The sequence below is a fragment of the Macaca thibetana genome, chromosome 1, assembly GCF_024542745.1.
Source record: "Macaca thibetana thibetana isolate TM-01 chromosome 1, ASM2454274v1, whole genome shotgun sequence".
NCBI classification, from domain to species: domain Eukaryota; kingdom Metazoa; phylum Chordata; class Mammalia; order Primates; family Cercopithecidae; genus Macaca; species Macaca thibetana.
The window spans coordinates 206,728,361-206,752,040 of NC_065578.1; the positions used below are offsets into that span (position 1 = coordinate 206,728,361).

Here is a 23,680-nt window from a genome sequence, read left to right on the forward strand (position 1 = left end):
GCACTCCAGCCTGGGCAACAGAGCAAGACTCTGTCTCGAGAAAAAAAAAAAGAAAGAAATATTTAACTTTTTAACAATTCAGACAATTTTGTTATAACTACAATGAACTAAAATGTGAAAAGATGAACCATATTAACAATCTTTTTTACATAATTCATTAGAATATATGTAAATGTGTTTAAGGTACATAGATGTATGTATCTAACAACAAACAATATGATCAAGAAAAAAGGTACTAGCCATAAAGGATTAACTAAAGATTGATTCCTTCAAAAGACTGACAAAAATCATAACTTTCATAATCCTCATCAGGCAAAAAATCTAATCTTTTAAATTTAGTTTGTACAGAACCTAATCCTGTCCTTATGAACCTTAAATCAGGCATTTAAAAAATATTATTTGGGCTGGGCGTGGTGGCTCACACCTATAATCCCAGAACTCTGGGAGGCCGAGGCAGGCGGATGAGATGGGGAATTGGAGACCAGCCTGACCAACATGGAGACTCCGTCTCTACTAAAAATACAAAATTAGGCCGGGCGCGGTGGCTCACGCCTGTAATCCCAGCACTTTCGGAGGCCGAGGCGGGCGGATCACAAGGTCAGGAGATCGAGACCATCCTGGCTAACACGGTGAAACCCCGTCTCTACTAAAAATACAAAAAACTAGCCGGGCGCGGTGGCGGGCGCCTGTAGTCCAGCTACTCAGGAGGCTGAGGCAGAAGAATGGCGTGAACCTGGGAGGCGGAGCTTTCAGTGAGCCGAAATTGCGCCACTGCACTCCAGCCTGGGACACAGAGCGAGACTCCGGCTCAAAAAAAAAAAAAAATACAAAATTAGCCTGGCGTGGTGGCAGGCGCCTGTAATCCCAGCTACTCGGGAGGCTGAGGCAGGAGACTCGCTTGAACCTGGGAGGCAGAGGTTGCGGTGAGCCAAGATTGCACCATTGCACTCCAGCCTGGGCAACAAAAGCAAAATTCCATCTCAAAAAGAAAAAAAAAAAATTATTTGGAGGCAAAAGTTGTCCTAAACTCAATATATACCAAGCAGAAACTCTTTTTATTCTGTCATTTTATCATTCAGACTGGAGTGCAGTGGCATGATCACTGCTCACTGCAGCCTCAACCTCCTGGGCTCAAGCGATCCTTCCACCTCAGCCTCCCAAGTAGCTGGGACCACAGGTGTGCACTACCACACCCAGCTAATTTTTATATTTTTTTGTAGAGATGGGCTTTTGCCATGTTGTCCAGGCTGGTCTCAAACTCCTGGGCTCAAGCCATCTGCCCAACTCTGCCTCCCAAACATCTGGGATTACAGGCACAAGCCACCACACCCGGCCCAGAAAATCTAGATGTTGCCTGTCATTAACTCCTATGGTGAAAATTTCTACGTAATCTGAAATACTATTTTGGTAATACTGTATCACTATAGAGTATTACTAAATGACTATATATGGTAAACAGGGAAAACAAATTAATCTGGATTCACTTTCTGCCAGGCAAACAGATGGATTAAATGTATGCTGTCCCCACAAAAAATTAAGGTTGCTCTCTTGAAAGCAGAAAAGAGAGAGAGATTTATATTACACACTGTGATTTCTATTTTAAGTATCTGTTAGTCATTTCACTTGCTACAGGAAAGAAAATTTCTAAAGAGTTGTCTAAGAATCACACATAGTAATTTTCAAATAAGAGACCACAGACTCTCCCCTAGTACGTAACAAGAAGAAACATAAGAAGCAGTATCTCTGTCCCTGCCTCAATGTCCAGAAAAGCAGGGGCATGTTTATTTCAAGGGACTGAAAAGACCTGGGGGGAGGGTAGAATTTGTCTCATCTTATACCTAAAGAGTAAAAACCAGAGGCTCCTGAAAGCTGTATTAAAGGCACATAGAAAACTACACAGGCCTAGAGGGAAAGAATCTATGGCCCTATTACCTAAAATGGGCTGCAGAAAATATGGAACTGGGATTTTACCTAAACTTCTCTAGAGTTTTCAATTGCACATAGTAAATACAAAGAAAGAATACCAGATAATTGGCCAGGCGTGGTGGCTCATGCCTGTAATCCTAGCACTTTGGGAGGCCAAGGGTAGGAGGATCACTTGAGGCTAGGAGTTCAAGACCAGCCCGGCCGACATGGCGAAACCCCATCTCTACTAAAAATACAAAAATTAGTCGGGCGTGCTTGTGCACGCTTGTAGTCCCAGATGCTCAAGAGGCTGAGGCATGAGAATTGCTTGAACCTAGGAAGCAGAGGCTACAGTAAGCCAAGATCATGCCAGCCACTACACTCCAGTCTGGGCGACAGAACAAGCCTGTCTCCAAAAAAAAAAAAAAAAAAAAAAAAAAAAACCAGATGATGAATCCACTTTTGTATAAAACTCAAAGTATGAATGGTCTTCAGAAATACCTAAACTGTCCTACAGATGTTAAGCAGCAGGTAACACACTCACTAAGCTGGTTATGGCTAAAACCAGTGGCTTCAGTGTTGGAATTTAAACTCACTGAGGTTGGGCACGGTGGCTCAAGCCTGTAATCCCAGCACTTTGGGAGGCCAGGGCGGGTGGATCACGAGGTCAGGAGATCGAAAACATCCTGGCTAAAACGGTGAAACCCCATCTCTACTAAATCTAAAAATAAAAAAAAATTAGCCAGGCGTGGCGGCAGGTGCCTATAGTCCCAGCTACTCGGGAGGCTGAGGCAGGGGAATGGCGTGAACCCGGGAGGCGGAGCTTGCAGTGAGCTGAGATGGCGCCACTGCACTCCAGCCTGGGCAACAGAGTGAGACGCCATCTCAAAAAATAAAATAAAATAAAACAAAACAAAACAAAATAAAATAAAATTATTAAAAAAATAAACTGACTGAAGTGCAATTGTGATCTCTTTCCACGAATCTTGAATTTCAGTGTTTATGAAATGGGATTAATTTCAGTAGTTTATTAAACGGGATTAGTGACCCAAAACACTGCCAGTATGAAGTGGCTTTCCTCTTAAAGGACAATGTTATGACTACTACTGCTAATACTCTGAATGGTCTTTCAAAAACATTAAAACTTTTAAAACAATATGAAAAATACCAAATAAAGAGAAAAGAACATACAGATGGTAGATTAAATTCCCCTATTGGGGTACACTCTGGACCACATCTTCATAGGGCTTACTACACTTAAATTTTAAAATATGTTTGATTGTTTGATTAATGCTTTTTCTCCTCCAACAGACGGTAAGTATCCAACGATAAGTTCCATGTTTACATGACTTGGCTTACCCTTTGTCCTGGTACCTAGCACTACACAGCTCCTGGCACATCAGAGGGGAGTTAAAGATTCACACACCAGTATTCTAATTTCCTTCTAGCAAAACAAAAATTAAAAGTACACACCTGCACAGACACACTAAAACTGAATCTCCTTGAAGAGATGAAGGATACACAGCCACTTGTTCATATTACCTTCAGCATTTAACCTACAACTATCTTATGAACCATTCCAACTCAAAATTATCCTGGTTAAAAAAAGTAGTATTTTGGCTGTTTCTCTAGACTAAAAAAATAAAATGCAGACCTTCACTTAACAGGAGAAAAACCACATCTTCAAGTCCTCATACTCACTGACTGTACAGAAATGAAATTAAAATAATTCCACAAACTCAGGGAGAATTCTGTACTTTATCACTATACTTGTCCCAAAGCTGTCTGTATTTACTATATGTCAACCTTCAGTTTATTCCACACATATTTATTGAAGGCTTTTGTGTAGAAATTGCTAGGAAAAGGGGGGCCTATCAAGTGAGGAAAAAAAGGATATTCCCCTAAAACAGCTTAAAATCTTACAGCGAAAATGAGAAAAGTTAAAAAAAAAAAAAAAAAAAAAAAAAAGACTCTAAAACAAGAATAAGCAAGAGAAGTGCAAAAGGACCAAAAGATAAAGAGATCCAATTTGGGTAGAGAGCTCACAAAAGACATCATGGAGGAGGAAGCATTTATAATGGCCTTCAACATAGGTGAGATTCCAACAAGAGGAAAGGAGTCAATAAAGTATGGACCGTAGTCTGAAGATACCAAGCAGTCTAATAAGGCTGAAGTACAGGGAAGTGGTTGAATATGAGACTAAAGGGATAGGCTGGAATTATAATACAGAGAACCTGTCCCAAATTCTAAATTTAAGTGGGAATTCAATCATTAAGAGAAGCAAAAATTTTTCAAAACAAAAACATAAAGTCTAATAGGTTAATAAGTAATATTAAAATATCCCCAAAGAAACACTATTCCAAATACTGACTAGAAAAAAGAAATAGCCTGGCCACACTGTGCATCAATGAATATCTGTAGACTGGATTAGATAACATGACACCATTCAGAGTAACATCTATCTTTTAAATTCTGAATTGCAAGCAAGTTAGTTACAAAACTTTGTGAACCCTCCGTTCTTACTAACATCTTTTAATTTAAGGATATGGCTTTGGTGCTAGAAAGTGCTGGTTAGAAAAACAGCTCTAGCTATCCATTTCTTAATCTGAAAGCTGGGGATAATAATAGTAACTACCTCATAATGTTGCAAATGCAATAATGTATGTAAAGCACTTAGCAAAGTCCCTGGCAATTATAAGCACCTCATCTATTCATCCAACTAACACTTATGAAGTTCATACTCGGTATCAGGCACTGTTACAGCAACTAGGAACAAAGCCCTAAAGAAGATATACAAAGTCCCTGCCCCTGTGACACATTCTAGTGAGGAAAGCAGACAATAAATAATTATGTACTCATATTTCAATGTTAGGGAAAAAGAGCTAAATCAATCTAAAAGGATGATAGGGAATGGAAGGGACAATTTTAGGAAGGGCAGTCAGGCAAGAGGAGAGGGTATAATAGTATCAGTTAACAGCAGTAGCGGTAGTTAAAGACTGTTGTATCAATACGTCCTTTATGGCAAGGATCAAGTAGATTACAAATCAGAAATCTGCTTTCTAGTTATTTACAAATTTTAAATCTATTTAAAAACTGCCTAAAGATAATAATTAAAGCCCATTGTATTTTACCTGTGAACAAATACTAAAACACTTTACATAGACAAAAAAGAAGACAGAACCTGGTGCTCAAACACAGGACCTTAAACAGGTTTCACAGATTACATCATAATGGTACTGTGTATTAATGAACTTTCCTGATTAGGAAGTACATCGACTGAGTTGAAAAAACAAAAATTTATTCCTCCCAATAAAAAATATTAAGACATGTTCATTTGTTAAATGATGACTTACTTCACTTTCAGCAAAATGCCTCTCTCCTTTCAGGCACAGTGAAGATCGTCTCAGTGTCTTCTCATCTCCATCATCGAAAACTATGAGAGGGAGTAAAAATGGAAGCCACTGAAGGATTTTTTCAAAGATCAAAGAGATGATATGTATTATAATTTTCTGAGTGCAAATAGATATACTATTTAAGACTATATTTGGAATTCAATTCACATTTTATGTTTTCTAGTAACTTCAAATATAGTTATTAAAGCAACTTATCCAATTTCTAGTGAAACGGAAACAACATATATGAAATGAAAACATCTTGTCTAAAACAGGACATACCAAATAAAAATAAGAAGTTGGTATTTCAAGAGGAAACCACTTAAATGCTAATTAACTCTTCTCAAAATGGTAAAGAAAAGCCAGGTTTTCCTACTGACAGATATTGACAGATTTACCTAAGAAAGCTTACAAATTTATGCAGTCAGACTGCCCCTTCAAAAAAATAACTGTATTTTCATTATTTAAAGTAGGGTTTCTCACGCTTAGCACTGTCACTAGTGACATACTGCACCAGAAAATTCTCTGTTGTGGTAGGCTTGTCCTGTGCACTGCAGGATATTGAGCAGCACTCCTGGCCTCTACCCACTAGATGCCAGTAGCACCCCCTTCCCAGCTGTGACAAACTAAAATGTCTCCAGGCATTGCCAAATGTTCCCTGGGGGGTAAATTCATCCCAGTTGAAAACTACTGACTTAAAATACTAAAATGTCTACGAAAAGGTGATGGAAGTGTTAAGCAACTTGGTTGCAGTAATTATTTCACAATATATTTGCATATCAGATCATCATATTACATATACATTTACATGATTTTGTCAATTATATCTCAATAACATAGGGGGAAAATTTTAATAAAAATAAAGTACTTAAAACACCCCAGCAAAACCACCATAAGTTAACAGATATGGAATGTATGACTATTTTTGTATTATATGCATAAATTTCTGATATACATAAATCATTTGGGGATATGCTACATTACTTAGAAATCATGGGAAGACAGTAACTCTGTTTTAAATAATGTTACCAGATCTCGATTTTAGAAATTACAGTTTCTGCCTACCTTACTAAAATTAGATTCTCTTCTTTTTCTGATGCTCAAAAGGATCTCAAATTTATTGAGAAATGATTAATGATTAAAAGAAAGGCAATGCCCTTTCCTCACTGGCTGAACTAAAATTAGATTCTTGTATGTTACGTAACAACTTACATTATGTGAGACTGGATAAATAATTTTCAGTACATCTTTAAATGATGTAACTAAAATACACAACATAAGTGTCACATTTAGTAGACTATTACAACCAATCACCATCTATACTCACTACACAGAATTGCTCACAGTCTTCTCACTTACATAAAGTCAAATATTTCCTTATGCCTCAAAATCAAATAATTTTCCCTCTGTTTTCACCAGGTTTTATTCTCACACCAAAAAAGTAAAAACAAAACTCACCTATTCTATCTGAAAGTTCTATCAAACTCTGAAATCACCAAACATATTACTAGGTGTTTACTGTCATCTCTGAGGTCATTGAATGGTAGGAATTGTTACCTTTAATAAATAATACTGGAATAAATGGCTATCAATCTAGGACAAATAGTTTTTAATCATTATTTTAGAACACTGGAAAAAATACATACTACTCTAGGTGAAATAAAAATCTATTTGTAGAACAATAATAAAAATAAATAAAAGTTTAAAAATTAGAATACATTAGAAAATAGATTTATAACACTGATGAAAGGCTTAAGATTCAAAACTAAAATTACAAAATAAAAGGTGACCATACAACAACTAACTACATGAAAATTAAAAGCAGAGACAAAAATAAAGCAACAGGAGAAACATATGTGTAAACAGTTAATATCCAAAATATATAAAGAACACATGTCCTAAAAATAATAAAAAGATAAATCATCTCAAGAGAAAAAGGGAAAGAATAAAAGAGCCAGCAACTCAAAACAGAGAAAACACAAATGAAATTATGTTCCTTTCAATAAACATGAAAAGATGCTCCATCTCACTAGCAATCATGGGAAGAGCATATTGAAACAAGACTGAGATATTACTTTATGTCCAAATTAGCAAAAATTTTTTTAAAATGACATAAAATCTGACAAGGACTGAGAAAACAGTATCGTTTAGGAAGGCGGTTTTCATTAACTAATGAAGTTTTTAGAGTATATTTTTCTTCAACCTCTATTTCTTAGTATGTACACTACAGAAGTATTAGGATACAACAGGTATCCTAATTAAGTACCTAATTAGGTACAAAAAACATTCAATCCAGCATTTATTTTAATAGTAAGAAAACTGGTAACCTCATCAGTAAGAAAAAATAAACTAGCATATCAACTATTATAAAATATACTACTACTTTGTTTCCTGCTGGGAGCCATCTATATACACACAGTTAAAAGAAATTTCTGTTATAAAACAACATGAATATCCTTAACATTACTGAACTATAAACTTAAAAATAGGTAAGATGGGGAAAAAAAGAAATTTCTCTAAGATATACTTTGAAGTAAAAAAAAGCTAGAATTCCAATTGCATAATATATACATTAAATAATTTCAATTTTTGTTATACACACATACATATACTTTGGAAATAAATTTTTAAAAGATGTGGAAAGATAAAATCCAGTAACAGTAATAATATCTAGGGTATTAAGAAGTGAATCCAGGAAATTCCATTTTATTCGTATTAAGTTTTCTCTGTGTAACTAAAAATACATTTTTAAAAGAAAATTTATTTTCTTACCTACAGTGTACCAACTCGCATCTGTTAGTTTATTGATAACAGCTTCCTGATACGCACCATCAAGATTCTTCACTTCCACAATAGCTCCCACCTAAAGTATTTTTAACATGTTAGAAAAACTTTTAAAAGGTAAATGAACAAACCAAAACCTGGGTTTTTCTTTCAATTGAGTGCATGATGGTGAAGAATAAAATGATTACTGACTTCATTTAAAAGTGCCAGCAGTTGGCGTGAGCACAGTGGCTCACACCTGTAACCCCAGCACTTTGGGGGTGCTGAGGCGGGTGGATCACTTGAGGTCAGGAGTTAAAGACCAGCCTGGCCAACATGGTGAAACCCCGTCTTTACCAAAAATACAAAAATTGGGCAGGCGTGGTGGCAGGTGCCTGTAATTCCAACTACCCAGGAGGCTGAGTCAGGAGAATTGCTTGAACCTGGGAGGTGGAGGTTGCAGTGAGCCGAGATCGTGCCACCGCACTCCAGCCTAGGTGACAGAGCGAGACTCGGCCTCAAAAAAAAAAAAAAAAAGTGCCAGCAGTTTTACCCAGCAATATTTTTGTACCATCAGTGAAAATGTTAACGTAGTAACAAAGGTAAATAATTCCTAAGTACTATTATAAAGTTTTACCTTTACAACCCCCTAAAAGAGTCCTAGGATCCGCCAGGGTCGGTAGATTACACTGTGAGTACCACCATCTGTGAAACTGACTGTCCTTACCCCGTATTTCCAGCCTTCTTTCAAGGAACCTCAGGAAGGAGGTTTAAATTTAAAAATTGCTCTGGGGTTTCCTTTTGGCCCTGAACCAGCCAAAGAGCACACAGTGGTTTACCCACACATTCTCTTTTAGTTTGCTCATTGGCAAAAAGTAAAACAGCATTTATTTCACTTGCCAATGAGGAAAAATGAATGCAAAGAAATAAAACTCTCCAGCTGTTAGTATGAAGGCTGATGACCCTTAAAAGATTTCATTTGCCAGTAGTGGCTCCAAAGAAGTAAGAGCTCTGATTTTTGGTTTTCTAACTTTCTCACTTTTCAGATCATCATCGAACTGACATCACTAATCCCTAGTTCATCATCTATTAATTTTGGAAAATCCATCATTTTAGTAAAGGAAATATCGTGGATTAACTAAATAAATGTAGTCAATGCTTCTTTGATGCTCATTTTATTTCTGAATAAACTGGTTTTACTACCATATCAAGTATTATTTAATATTAAATCTTTTTTGTAAGAGGCAGCATCTCATGCTATCCCCAAGTGCAGTGTGCACAATCATAACTTATTGCAACCTTGAACTCCTGGCCTCAAGCTATCCTCCCGCCTCAGCCTCCTTAGTCGCTGAGATTAAGTCTATTTTTTCTATTAGTCTTTTTAGAGAAAATTACATATTGAGTTTATCAAATCAATAACGAAATGGCCAATGAATTAAAAGAAAATTACCAAGTATAATTATTTTTTCCCAAACAATCATTAGAATTAACAACAAATACATGAATTACCTTTAGTGGGCCCTTTATGTGGTCATCCTGAACTTCCACTGTTGAAGAATCATGTCTAAATGTCACCTAGAGATTATAAGTTTAATTAGCCACCAAAAATAAACCAAGCAACACAAGCTCATCAATGCACCAATTATTCATTTGTATTAAAAGAAATATAAAATAATAGCTGCCTAGTTTATACAACATCCCAATTCCTAAGTAGATTAACTAAAACAAAAAATTATTTACAAACAACTGTCCAGACCATATCTCAGCTTTCAAAAATAAAAGTAATCAATGATAGCACATCTAAATTATTAGATGTTCCACATGTCATTCTTTTTCCGTTTTTTTTTTAACTTTTTTCTTTTTTTGATACACAATCTCACTCTGTCGCTCAGGTTGGAAAGCCATAGCGCAATCTTGGCTCACTGCAACCTCCACCTCAGGGTTCAAGTGATTCTCCTGCCTCAACCTTTCAAGTAGCTAGGATTACAGGCACCTACCACCAGGCCGACTAATTTTTGTATTTTTAATAGAGACAGGGTTTCACCACGTTGGCCAGGCTGGTCTCAAACTCCTAAACTCAAGTGATCCGCCTGCCTCGACCTACCAGAGTGCTGGGATTACAGGTATGAGCCACCACGGCCGCTCCCACATATCATTCTTTATTTCAAAACTATCAGTTATTAATTTAGTTGTAAAATTGCTTTTCCTAAGAAATGAGAAAGAAAGATGTGGGGATTTTAGGCTATTAGGTATTATATCATCTTGTGAAGGCCTACCTTAATAATAAACATTAGCAGCAAACACTTACTGAGATCTGAGCATCAATCTCTAGTACCAAACATTTCATCTTCACGACAACCCTATTAGGTAGGTATGATTGTTCCCATTTTGTTGATAAGAAAACTGAGAAACAGGCCAGGTGTGGTGGCTCATCCCTGCAATCCCAGCACTTTGGGAGGCCAAGGCAGGTGGATCACCTGAGATCAGGATATGGGACCAGCCTGGCTAACATGGTGAATCCCCATCTCTACTAAAAATACAAAAATTAGCCAGGCATGGTGGCACACGCCTGTTAATCCCAGCTACTCTGGAGGCTGACGCAGGAGAATCGCTTGAACCAGGAAGATGGAGGTTGCAGTGAGCCGAGATTGCATCACTGCACTCCAGCCTGGGGGACAGAGTGAGACTCCGTCTCAAAAACAAAACAAATAACAACAACAACAAAAAAAAACCCAGAAAGTGTAAGTACCTAGTCCAAGATCACTGAACCAGACATGGTGGAGCTATATTTAAAGTCTTGTTCCAGAACTTTACTGTACTCTACATCATTATAAAAATCAGAGAATGGGAAGCCAGATGTGAAAAGATTAAGTTAAAATAATGAGTCCAAATTTAAATATTTAATTAGCTGGTGAAAAACAAGATAGCTTCCACTACTCAGTATAGAAAACAGTTGTTTTCCCTATAAGGTTAAGAGTTTTTTATAGGGATTGAATCATTAACAGGGTCTTTATCAGGTTTATGTGATAATTATTTTAGGTAACAGGCAGGCTCACTCACAAACCAACTCTGAAAGGAGATGCCTTATACCCACAGCATCCCAGGCATTTCTGTGTCATACAAAAGCATTATCACACTTTATTTAAATCACATGTTTAGGTACCTGTGCCCTTCACTTAAACTATAAGCTACTTACAGATGGGGACTAGGTCTTAACACTAGAGTTTCACCTTTAGCTAGAGCTTAGTACATAGTAAATGTTCAATAAATGAAAACAGGTAGTAAAAACGTATCAACAAATTTGTTAAAAATATATTAACTTTGAAGCATAAACAAATTAAACATGTTAAGAAATATATCCCAATATCTACTGATAAAATCACGGAATTAAAAACAATTTCTCGGCCGGGCGCGGTGGCTCAAGCCTGTAATCCCAGCACTTTGGGAGGCCGAGACGGGCGGATCACGAGGTCAGGAGATCGAGACCATCCTGGCTAACACGGTGAAACCCCGTCTCTACTAAAAAATACAAAAAATTAGCCGGGTGAGGTGGCGGGCGCCTGTAGTCCCGGCTACTCGGGAGGCTGAGGCAGGAGAATGGCGTAAACCCAGGAGGCGGAGCCTGCAGTGAGCTGCTATCTGGCCACTGCACCCCAGCCTGGGCGACAGAGCCAGAATCCGTCTCAAAAAAAAAAAAAAAAAATTCTTTTTCCTTGTGTATGTGTTTTAATGGACATCACCTCCACAGAAACAAATTTTTAGGGCAGCCAAAAAACTTAAAAATAAGCTTTAGATATTCATTACTTATAAGGCACAAGGTACTCTGTGCTATCAATAGAGGTGGTAGAATCCAGTAAGAGTTTTGTTTCTTTCATTTACAGCAAGAAATGGCAGGACCGATACATGTCATTTTCCTAGTTCATTCATTAGACAGGAAATGTGCAGCTAAGGATGCAAGTTGGGGCTTAAATTCAGCCTTTGCTTTGTGGGCCAAAGCATGGGTCCTGGAGTGACACAGTTCCTGTCCAAAAAGAGTATCTTTTCTAGCTGGCACAAACTTGCTATCTGCAAGCCAAGCGCTGCTAAGGAGGCTTTCCACCAGGAGGGAGGGCTTTTGTCTACTTCACACAAAGGTGATACATGTGCTACCAGTAGTCCTGAAAAAGTACAAAAATTGGTAAAAGGCTTTCTCTTCATCTGCAGGATAGTACCGGCAAAAAACAGTGCTCGGGGAACACCAGTGTGTGAAGCCAGAACAGGAAATGCATAGTATAAAAGCACCAACCACCAAGCATGTGGAAAATGAAGGTAGGGTGGGACCAAGACTAGCCCTCTACTGGTTTATAGTTAATTTAAAGGCCTTATCACAATGGTTCCTAACCAGGAATGCAAATTAGAATCACCCAGGTAGCTTTTCCAACACATCCACACATAAAGAATACACACACAGTAAAAGCTCCAGAAGAGAATGATACCCTACATAGAAGTACAACACCTCTACAGCCTATGTAATTGGTGAAATAAAAACCAATGGTTTAAAAAGTATCTGCTAATCTAGATTATAAATTCCTTGAGGACAGATCAGGTCAGTTTCATCCTAATATCCCCATCCTCCTTCCCACCTAAAAGTTCCCTGCAAAAGGTTTGTCACTCAATAAATTATTGACAAATGAATAAATGTCTATATACAAGTTCACTTGTCTGGCATTTTTCAAGGCTGATAATTTATTAAAATGGAAGCAATTACATTCCTTTTTCTACATTAAGACAAAACTCAAGTACTTTAGAAAGATGTTTCAAAAAAGGCAGAGCATAAGGAGTCAATAACTAGATGTACCTTATTTCACCGTTATCTAGGACACCATCAATTACAAGTCACATTCCAATTTTATGGCTGAAATAGAGGGGGGGAACGCCTTAAAACTGATGAACTACGGTAGTTTCAATTCTGCCATGAATTTGGCATAATGGCCTTGGAGAAATCACTAACCCTCTCTGAGCCTCATTTTTCTTGTAATAAAATGAAACAATTAAACTAGATGACTTCTAAGTTCTTTTCCAGCTCTAAAACACTATACAAACAATAAGATGTCTATAGTGAAATGGCATTCAAAATACCAACTGTGATAATCTAATTTCATTCCAATTATAATACTTTTAAAATAACAAAAAAAGCTTTGTTTTGAGGTACTTTTACAACCTTCACTCACAGAAACTTATTTTGTAGAAAAATAATTCTTAAATACACTCACCAAATAAAAGTTTAAATATTAAATGCTGAACATATAATTTATAAAATCTATAAATACTGTACCTTGACTTTGACAAGTCTTTTTGCTGTCTTGATCTTGGCTTCACAAAAGGCTCCTCTGTATTTAGCACTCACATCAGTGCCCACTGTCAAATAGGGAGGCTCATCAAGGGCCTAAAAATGCAAAGAAATATAATTAGATTTAAACTCTCTAATTCTTTCTCACAATCAGACCTCAGAATAGTGAGCCTAATCTTGTTAAGCTATAACAGTTATAAATGTGAAATGTATGTTAACAAGACCAATCTATAAAATACTATAAATTAAAAAACAAGTAAAATGTTTATCATAAAGACTATTTAAATGTACATCATATAAAATATAAAGGTATCTTATTTCCATTAAATACATATGGTCCATGATATAAATTAGATCACTCACAAGTATGCCCCTCTAGTCACTCAATTCATTCAAATATTTATTTATTCTATGACCACTTAAAGAAAAGGGACCATTGGCCAAAAGGCAGATCTTTAAAACTAAAATTCGGGGGGGAGTGGGGGGGAACAAACTCTTCTAATATTTAGGCTCTATCTTAGCAGTCACCCAAATTCAGAATACCTCTGTTATATCTCTATCTAGAAAAGTCTAAGGCAGTATAGTGTAGTGCCTGGTATGGTGGCTCCTGCCTATGATCCCAGAACTTTGGAAGGCCAAGGCTGGAGGGTCACTTGAGTCTAGGAGTTTGAGACCACCCCAAGCAACATAGGAAGAACTCGTATCTACAAAATAAAAAAATAAAAATTAGCTGGCTGTGGTGCCATGCGCCTGTACTCCTAGCTACTTGGGAGACTGAAGTGGGAGGACTGCTTGAGCCCAAGAGGTCGAGACTGGAGTGAACTGTGATTGTGCCACTGAACTCTAGCCTGGGTCACAGAGTGAGACCCTGTCTCAAAAAAGCAAACAAGCCGGGCGCGGTGGCTCACGCCTGTAATCCCAGCACTTTGGGAGGCCAAGGCGGGCGGATCACAAGGTCAGGAGATCGAGACCACGGTGAAACCCCGTCTCTACTAAAAATACAAAAAATTAGCCGGGCGCGGTTGTGGGCGCCTGTAGTCCCAGCTACTCGGGAGGCTGAGGCAGGAGAATGGCGTGAACCCGGGAGGCGGAGCTTGCAGTGAGCTGAGATCGCGCCACTGCACTCCAGCCTGGGCGACAGAGCGAGACTCCGTCTCAAAAAAAAAAAAAAGCAAACAAAAAATAATGTAGTATAGCATATAAGGGAGAAAAATAAGTGTATTTAAACTACTAGTGAAAACTATACGAAGAAATTCAATCTGGAAAGTTTCAAAACTTTGAAACCAAAATATCTCAAATGCTTTAATAGGAGGGATTCACTGGATATTTAGTCTTCTACCTTAACTAATATTTATGTTTCTTCAGTTGTGATTTAGTTTTTAATAGCTGCTCTCACGTTTTACAATCAGGTACATTTCTATATCTGTATTTCTAAGGAGTTCTTCTGCTTATATTAATTCCACAGCCAAAGGAAAATCATGTAAGTAGCTTTTTCCAAAGTGCTTTATAAGAAGTACCAACATCCCAGGACGTTCCACCAAAAGGAAAGGAGGCAGGAGTTGGGGGAAATTCAGTATATTGAATGAATTACTTCTCTGCCTCAACTTTGGAGATTCATAAATGTAAACTAAAAGATCTGAGAAACCCTCTAATAGAGAAAAAGATTACATTTTAACATTTCCCAATCTACTTGTCCAAAGAACTCTTTCTTTTCTCTTGACATCTATTAACATCCTACAGAAATTCCATAGAATATAAAGTGAGAAATGCTGTTACGAGTAATAATTAAAGAATCAATTTCATTTATATTTTAAAATAAATTTTCCCCTAAAGGTTGTGGCTATCATACAGAGTCATCTCTCTCCCAAAGAAAGGGAACAATAGTCTAGCACTGTAACAGAAGCGCCCACAATTGCATCAGGCCTCCACAGCGGCCGCCCGGCTCACAGCCTATGTATTTCATAAAAAGGAAACTCAAAACATGCCAGTTATGCAATTTTTAAAATCAACTTAGGAAAATGCCTATTCATCAGTTCATTTATACCATAATAGGAATATACCCTCACAGAAAGATAATCATTTCTGTACTAATACTTTTTAATTGTTTTATATTGTTAACTACGACTTAATAACTTTACATTGCTGTTGTACCTACTGAATAAATGCATTTCTACTTTACCTACCTGTCTTAGGTCTCTTAAAATATCATTTTCCCTGGCCAAAATTATGGTTACATTCCAGGCATACTAGTGGCTTTATTTTAGCAAGAATATGAAGGAGACTCACAGCACTTTGCTCCAAAATCATAAAAATGGCCACGCATTGGAGGTCACACCTGTAATCCCAGCAATTTGGGAGGCCGAAGCAGGAGGACTGCTTGAGCCCAGGAGTTCGAGATCAGCCCAAGCAACATAGAAAGATCCTATCTCAATTATTTAAAAAAAAAAAAAAAACTTTTATTATAAGGATGGGAAGATTACGTACAGCCCAAGTGATAATGTGTTTGTTAATGTAACTGTGGTAATCATAAAACATGCATCAATTCATCATGTTGCACATACTGAATATGTTCAAGCTTTACTTGTCAATTAAATATTTTTTAAAGGCCGGGCGCGGTGGCTCAAGCCTGTAATCCCAGCACTTTGGGAGGCTGAGACGGGCGGATCACGAGGTCAGGAGATCGAGACCATCCTGGCTAACACAGTGAAACCCCGTCTCTACTAAAAAATAAAAAATAAAAAACTAGCCGGGCGAGGTGGCGGGCGCCTGTAGTCCCAGCTACTCGGGAGGCTGAGGCAGGAGAATGGCGTAAACCCGGGAGGCGAAGCTTGCAGTGAGCTGAGATCCAGCCACTGTACTCCAGCCTGGGCAACAGAGCAAGACTCTGTCTCAAAAAAATATATATATATATATATATTTTTAAATGTTTTAAAGGGAGAAAAAAAATTTAAGGAAATTTCAATTCACTCTGTGGTTCAATTGGTACTGGGTATTACTGCTATAAAAACTCAAATGATAGGGCAGTCTTCATGACCACAGGCTCATAACTTTCCACAATTTGCAACCTCCTCTATTAACGCATTCTGCCATACTAGTCAGTAAAATTTTATTTTGAGAGGCAAACAGTATAGTTAAAAATAAAATTGATGAGGAAACTGAAATTATGAAACATAGAAGAGAACAATAAATCAACTAAAAGTTGCACATTTGTACCTACTGAGGAACATATAAATATTTAGGAATTGATATACTTTAAAATTTTTAATAGATAATTCTGAACAAAAATAGGGTATAGAACAGTAACATCTTCAGACTATTAGTATTCAGAAACCCATTTGCATATTCTTTTCATTAACATTCACAGACACTAGCAACATTTCAACTACAGCAAACTGTAGATTTGCTTATTGGGCAAATTTATTAAAGCTGAATTTGAGAAAGGGGATTTCCGTCCCGCAAATTAAGCCCATTGCACATCTTCAACAACATAAAAATCCATGTTGACAGAAGAAGGGTATTAATTACTTCAAATTATTGTGGGGCAAATCATGCTTCTGAAGGGTAATATTTTCTTTCCTTCATGCTAGAACACATGAAAAGGAATTACAAGGCATATAAAGAAAATGCCTTTAGAAAGACTTGCAGAGGGAGGGCTGGGCGCGGGGCTCACGCCTGTAATCCCACCACTTTGGGAGGCCGAGGCGGGCGAATCATGAGGTCAGGAGATCGAGATCATCCTGGCTAACACGGTGAAACCCCATCTCTATTTTAAAAAAAAAAAGCCGGGCGCGGTGGCTCAAGCCTGTAATCCCAGCACTTTGGGAGGCCGAGACGGGCGGATCACGAGGTCAGGAGTTCGAGACCATCCTGGCTAACACGGTGAAACCCCGTCTCTACTAAAAAATACAAAAAACTAGCCGGGCGAGGTGGTGGGCGCCTGTAGTCCCGGCTACTCGGGAGGCTGAGGCAGGAGAATGGCGTAAAAACCCGGGAGGCGGAGCTTGCAGTGAGCTGAGATCCGGCCACTGCACTCCACCCTGGGCGACACAGCAAGACTCCGTCTCAAAAAAAAAAAAAAAAAAAAAAAAAAAATTAGCCGGGCATGGTGGCGGACACCTGTAGTTAACTACTCAGTAGGCTAAGGCAGGAGAATGGCGTGAACCTGGGAGGCGGAGCTTGCAGTGAACTGAGATCGTGCCACTGCACTCCAGCCTGGGTGACAGAGTGAGACTCTGTCTCAAAAAAAAAAAAAAGACAGACTTGCGGGAAAAAAAAAAGAAAGACAGACTTGTGGAAGGACACTAAAGTCTGATAAAAGCTGCTAAAACTGAAACACATTATGAGAGCAGTGTTAATTTGTTATAAAGAGCACAGAAAAAGCAATGATCTGTGTTCTGATCTTACTGTTGCCACCTCTATTTATTATACATCATCTCAGGTAAGTTACTTTTCTGTTCCTAAATTCTCATTTAGCACAATAATTTGAATCTCTTTTTTTTTTTTTTTTTTTTTTTTTTTGAGATGGAGTCTCGCTCTGTCACCCAGGCTGGAGTACAGTGGCCAGATCTCAGCTCACTGCAAGCTCCGCCTCCCAAGTTTACGCCATTCTCCTGCCTCAGCCTCCCAAGTAGCTGGGACTACAGGCGCCCGCCACCTCGCCCGGCTAGATTTTTGTATTTTTTAGTAGAGACGGGGTTTCACCGTGTTAGCCAGGATGGTCTTGATCTCCTGACCTCATGATCCGCCCGTCTCGGCCTCCCAAAGTGCTGGGATTACAGGCTTGAGCCACCGTGCCAGGCCAATAATTTGAATCTTACACATAATTGTTTAGCAAGCCTATGTCAAAGCATTGACATTACAAAGGTGGACAGAATGGGAACCTTTGAGACATATATAATCATCTAGAATGAAACTATCGAACTATTTTTAAATGCCAACCAAAATATGAATGAGACTTTACACAGAAACCCAAATCAAATCTGTAACTGAGGTGGTCAGATTTCAGTATATAATTTTAGGTGGGCATAAGGTATCACTCTATCATTAGTTTAACATGAGGTAATGGAGCAGACTGATTAATAGCACAGGCTTTCAAAGCAGAGAGGCAAGGTCCTAATCCAAGCTCTACTCCTTACACCAACTAGATGAGTTTTTGTAGGCTACTGAACCTCTCTAAGCTTCAGCTGCCACATCAAAAAAACAGAGTCAATATTAGAAAGCACTCCATTGTGATGTCTGAGGTAGTCAGCTAGGAAGTTATAATATTATGAAACACTTCATGTGGATAAACAAGTCATTTTATCATAGAAATTCAGATTTGGTTCCCTTCCTTATTTCTTAATATTCAAGGGGCAAAACCACCTTTTGGCTGGGCAAGGTGGCTCATGCCTGTAATCCCAGCACTTTGGGGGGCCAAGGCAGGTGGATTAACTGAAAGTCAGGAGTTCGAGACCAGCCTGGCCAACATGGTGAAACCCCATCTCTAGTTAAAATATAAAAATTTAGCCAGATGTGGTGGCGGGTGCCTGTAATCCCAGCTACACGGGAGGCTGAAGCAGGAGAACTGCTTGATCTCAGGAGGCGGAGGTTGCAGTGAGCCGAGATCGTGCCATTGCACTCCAGCCTGGGCGACAAGAGGGAAACTTCATCTCAAAAATAAATAAATAAATAAATAATAAAAATAAAAAACATTTTAGGCTGGGCACAGTGGCTCATGCCTATAATCCCAGCACTTTGGGAGGCTGAGGCAAGTGGATCATGAGGTCAGGCATTCGAGACCAGCCTGACCAACATCGTGAAACTCTCTCTCTACTAAAAATACAAAACATTAGCTGGGTGTGGTGGCGGGCACCTGCAATCCCAGCTACTCGGAAGGCTGAAGCAGGAGAATCACTTGAACCTGGGAGGTGGAGATTGCAGTGAGCCAAGACTATGCCACTGCACTCCAGCCCAGGCGACAGTGTGAGACTCCGTCTCAAAAAAATAAAATAAAATAAAAAGTCAGCATAATACAGTAATTAAGAGTACGGGTTCCCAAGCCAAGCACAGTGGCTCACACCTGTAACCCCAGCACTTTGGGAGGCCTAAGAGGGAGGACTGCTTGAGCCCAGGAGTCCAAAACCAGACTGGGCAACATGGCAAAACCCTATTTTTACTAAAAATACAAAAATTAGCCAAGCATGGTGGCACCTGCTGGTAGTCCTGACTATGAGGAAGGCTACGGTGGGAGGACCACTTAAGCCCGAAAGGCTGAGGTTGCAGTGAGCAAAGATCACACCACTGCACTCCAGCCTGGGCGACATTGAGACCTTGTCTCAAAAAAAAAAAAGAAAAGAAAAAAAAAAGGGTATACGTTCCTAAACTAGATGTCTAGGTTCAAATCTATCCCTTAGTAGTGAGGTGACCTTGGGCTAAGCCACTTAGCTTAAGGCCTCAGCATACAATAACAGTTCTGTCACAAGGATGAGGAGTAAGATGGTACACATAAAATGCTTAGAAGAGGGCCCAGCACACATTGCCAAATAAAGGCAATTATTTTTACTTTACAACCTGGGAGGCAATTGTTATAAAAAAAAAAAAAAAAGTTTAAGTCTATATACAAATGGGTTAAATCATAAAAAAATTCCCATATAAATAGAGCAGATGCCAATGTAATTGTGTATAAATTGTGTATATATGTGGGGGACGAGGAGTTCCTTTAAAATATTTTCTCCCTCATTCAATCCAGACATGAAGTAATCATGTTGAATTCTAGCGGCAAGAGAATGAATCTTAAATCTTTGTGGGGATGCTCCATAACAAAGTGTATCACGACCCCTTAGTGTACCAAGACTGCACCAGTATTTTGAGGCTAATTTACTTTGGTTCAATTGAGAGACATACAAAGGATTATGTCGGCAGGTTAACTAAGATTCTTTTGACCAAGACCAACCCTGGTAAGTATGCATGTCTATCTATACGTAGCCAGAAAACAAACAACTCTTGCCTTTTCTTTTTGCTCTGCTTCTCTAATTCTGATCAATAGTATGGATCATCTCAGAGGCTAAATAAGATGTTTTTATGTAGCACCTCCATGCCAAAAAGGAAATTAAACTACTAAATTACCGTCCCTTTCTTGAACAAACAGAACAGTTTTCTGGTTGCCAAGGCAACAGCTACCTCATAGTTTTCCAGCATTGCTTAAATAATTATTTTCCTAGCCAGTCTACAAAACGTCCTAACTGGCACCTAAAAACCACTGAATTCCATGGGAACACTAAAAAGCATAAGCCATTTTAAAATTAGCTATTAGTGGATAATAATCCTTCAAGATGCCAAAATGCCAAGGAAGCACAGAAGTGCACAAATGAATCAACAGTAATCTCTAATGTGTCTCTGGGCTGCAGCATATAAAACACATAAATTAAGTTTTAGAAAGACAATAGTTAAATCAAATCTTCAAATGGCTGGCTAACACTGACACTGACTAGGAAATATTCAATTATTCGAGATGTTTTTTAAAAAGCAAAACATGCTAGGTGACATTTTATTGAGGTAGTTTATTTTAAAAAGTAAGGGATTCAAATTGGTTACAGTGCCAATGTAGCCAAAAGAATCAGAAAACAAGAGTATTAAATTTGATCATAAAAACCATCAGTAGGCTGGGTGCAGTGGCTCACGCCTATAATCCCAGCACTTTGGGAGACCAAGGTGTGTGGATTGTTTGAGCTCAGGAGTTCGAGACCAGCCTGGGTAACAGGGTGAAACCCCGTCTCTACCAGAAATACAAAAATTAGCCAGGCATAGTGGCATACGTGTATGGTCCCAACCACTAGGGAGGCTGAGGTGGGAGGATTGCTAGAGCTCAGGAAGTAGAGGCTGCAGTGAGCCATGATTGCAACACGGCACTCCAGTCTTGACAGAGCAAGTCTGTCAAAAACCAAAACATTTATATACTAAAGGGTGTACCATTTAAAAAGCAAGCTTAAAATGCACCATTTGGTTGGGGGGAATATAAAAACAATGAATACATCGAGGAAATGAAGAAAACCATGGCCGGGCGTGGTGGCTCACACCTGTAATCCTAGCACTTTGGGAGGCAAGGTGGGCGGCTCACGAGGTCAAGAGATCGAGACCACCCTGGCTAAAACGGTGAAACCCGTCTCTACTAAAAATACAAAAAATTAGCCGGGCATGGTGGCAGGCGCCTGTAGTCCCAGCTACTCGGGAGGCTGAGGTAGGAGAATGGTGTGAACCCGGGAGGCGGAGCTTGCAGTGAGCCGAGATCGCGCCACTGTACTCCAGCCTGGGCAACAAAGCAAGACTCCGTCTCAAAAAAAAAAAAAAAGAAAAGAAAAAAGAAAACCATGCAATATAACTTCAAAATATTGTCTGGGGCCATTTCTTCTCTCCCTTTTCATGTTACACTAAGGACATGGATTTGTTGTGAAGGGGTAAAGGTTGAAGAGGCACAAGGACAGAAGCTGAATATACAAGGCAGTGAAGAGGAGGCCTGGGGGAACCACACGGAGGTACAGTCCTGTGGCTGAGGACATGGGTGAGAGCTGAATAGGGAGAGAGGAGATGAGCAGCAAGGCTGGAAGATCCATTACCCGGACCAAATAAATAAACAGACTAATCAAGTAAGTAAATACACTGAATATAGTGGGGGCCATGTTTTTCACTCCAAAGAAGTTAAAATAGAAGGAAGGGAGTGATCTCGGCTCACTGCAACCTCTGCCTCCCAGGTTCAAGCGATTCTCCTGCCTCAGCCTCCCAAGTAGCTGGTATTACAGGCACTCTCCACCATGCCCAGCTAATTAGTAGAGACGGGGTTTCGACATGTTGGTCAGGCTGGTCTCGAACTCCTGACCTCGTGATCCATCCCCGCCTTGGCCCACGTCTTGATTTCTAAATAACTCTCTCCATTAAAAGGTATTAGGATCCTTAGAAAAATGGTTGATTTCAAGGTTGGACAGAGAAAAACTCAAGAAGAATCTGAAACATCTTGTATCAGAAAGTAAAGAAATGGTACGACTAATGATAGGGACATTTCAAAGGGACACAGAAAGCATCTTGAAGGGGTTTTCCTCTTACTGGACAAATGGGGGAAAGTTTGAGCATAAAATAAATATTATTTGTTCTATTATCTCTTTAGGGATATATCAACTTAAGATCTGTGTATTCCACAGTAAATTAATTATATCTCACTTTAAAAAGTTGGTAACAAATTACAATTCATTCAGTAAAAATGAAATCCATGAATCCATATTGACAAGAATGAATGAATTAATGAATGTTTTAAAATGTAGAAAAGATAAAGTTTTTCCTTATACTAAACTGTTAACAACTGTAACAGAACTGATAGAGAATCAACGTTTGGCAACCATCATAAAGGTAGCTGATTCAGAGAGTTATCAAAAGATGCTAAGCTGGACAGGTAGTTTGATGAACAGAATATTCGCATCATCTTTGAATACTACTGAATTATTTTTAGTGGTGTAATTGTGTGACGTTATGCACTGTAGTATCTAAAGAGCAACCTTTCTGTGGTATATCTGCCAAGAGTAACTGGAAATGAGAAAAAGATAGACAGACCAAAAAGTTGAAGTTATTCTGTTCTATTTATTAGGAATTACACACTGGAGTACAATGGGTGACAGAACATGGTGTTTTAAGCTTGCTCTTACAAAAGTTTGAAGATGATAATGAGTACATATGTATACATATATGTATATAACACATATTATATGAGTGTGTATATATATAGATATATACATACATATACAAATCTGTGTATCTCTCTCTGTATACACACACAGAGAGAAAAAGACAAATTAGATATACAGCAAACGACATCGAATGTTAACAACTGGTCAGTCTGGTGAAGGAGATTACATGAACTATTTATACGGCACATTTGGAATTATTTGAAAATAAATTATTTTGTAAAGTAATATATATTTATTGTGCATTTGCATATTTTTCTATTAATTATCTATTTATATTCTTTACCCATCTTTCTGAATTACTCGTTTTTGTTTTGTTTGTTTGTTTGTTTTACTGGATTGTAAGAGTTACTGCATATTTTAAAACTCAACCGTGGCCAGGTGCAGTGCCTCACACCTGTAATTCCAATATTTTGGGAGGCCGAGGCGGGCGGATCACAAGGTCAGGAGATCGAGACCATCTTGGCTAACACAGGGAAACCCTGTCTCTACTAAACATACAAAAATATTAGTCGGGCCTCATGGCAGGTGCCTGCAGTCCCAGCCACTCAGGAGGCTGAGGCAGGAGAATGGTGTGAACCCAG

General features: G+C 38.6%; 2 protein-coding genes across 7 annotated transcripts in view; both read right to left on the reverse strand.

Moving 5' to 3' along the window:
* RBM34 (RNA binding motif protein 34) overlaps nt 1-23,680 on the reverse strand; it is a 254,736-nt gene that overhangs the window by 114,073 nt on the left and 116,983 nt on the right. The gene's annotated exons all lie outside the window — the stretch shown is intronic.
* The window catches only part of ARID4B (AT-rich interaction domain 4B), a 165,465-nt gene that overhangs the window by 83,490 nt on the left and 58,295 nt on the right, over nt 1-23,680 (reverse strand). For all 6 annotated transcript variants that reach the window (XM_050769750.1, XM_050769744.1, XM_050769738.1 and 3 more), the window contains exons 3-6: nt 13,375-13,485; nt 9,570-9,635; nt 8,070-8,160; nt 5,259-5,338 (exon numbers count right to left, since the gene is read on the reverse strand). In XM_050769750.1, the coding sequence (XP_050625707.1) occupies nt 5,259-5,338; nt 8,070-8,160; nt 9,570-9,635; nt 13,375-13,485 (348 nt within the window). The remainder of the gene's footprint in view (nt 1-5,258; nt 5,339-8,069; nt 8,161-9,569; nt 9,636-13,374; nt 13,486-23,680) is intronic.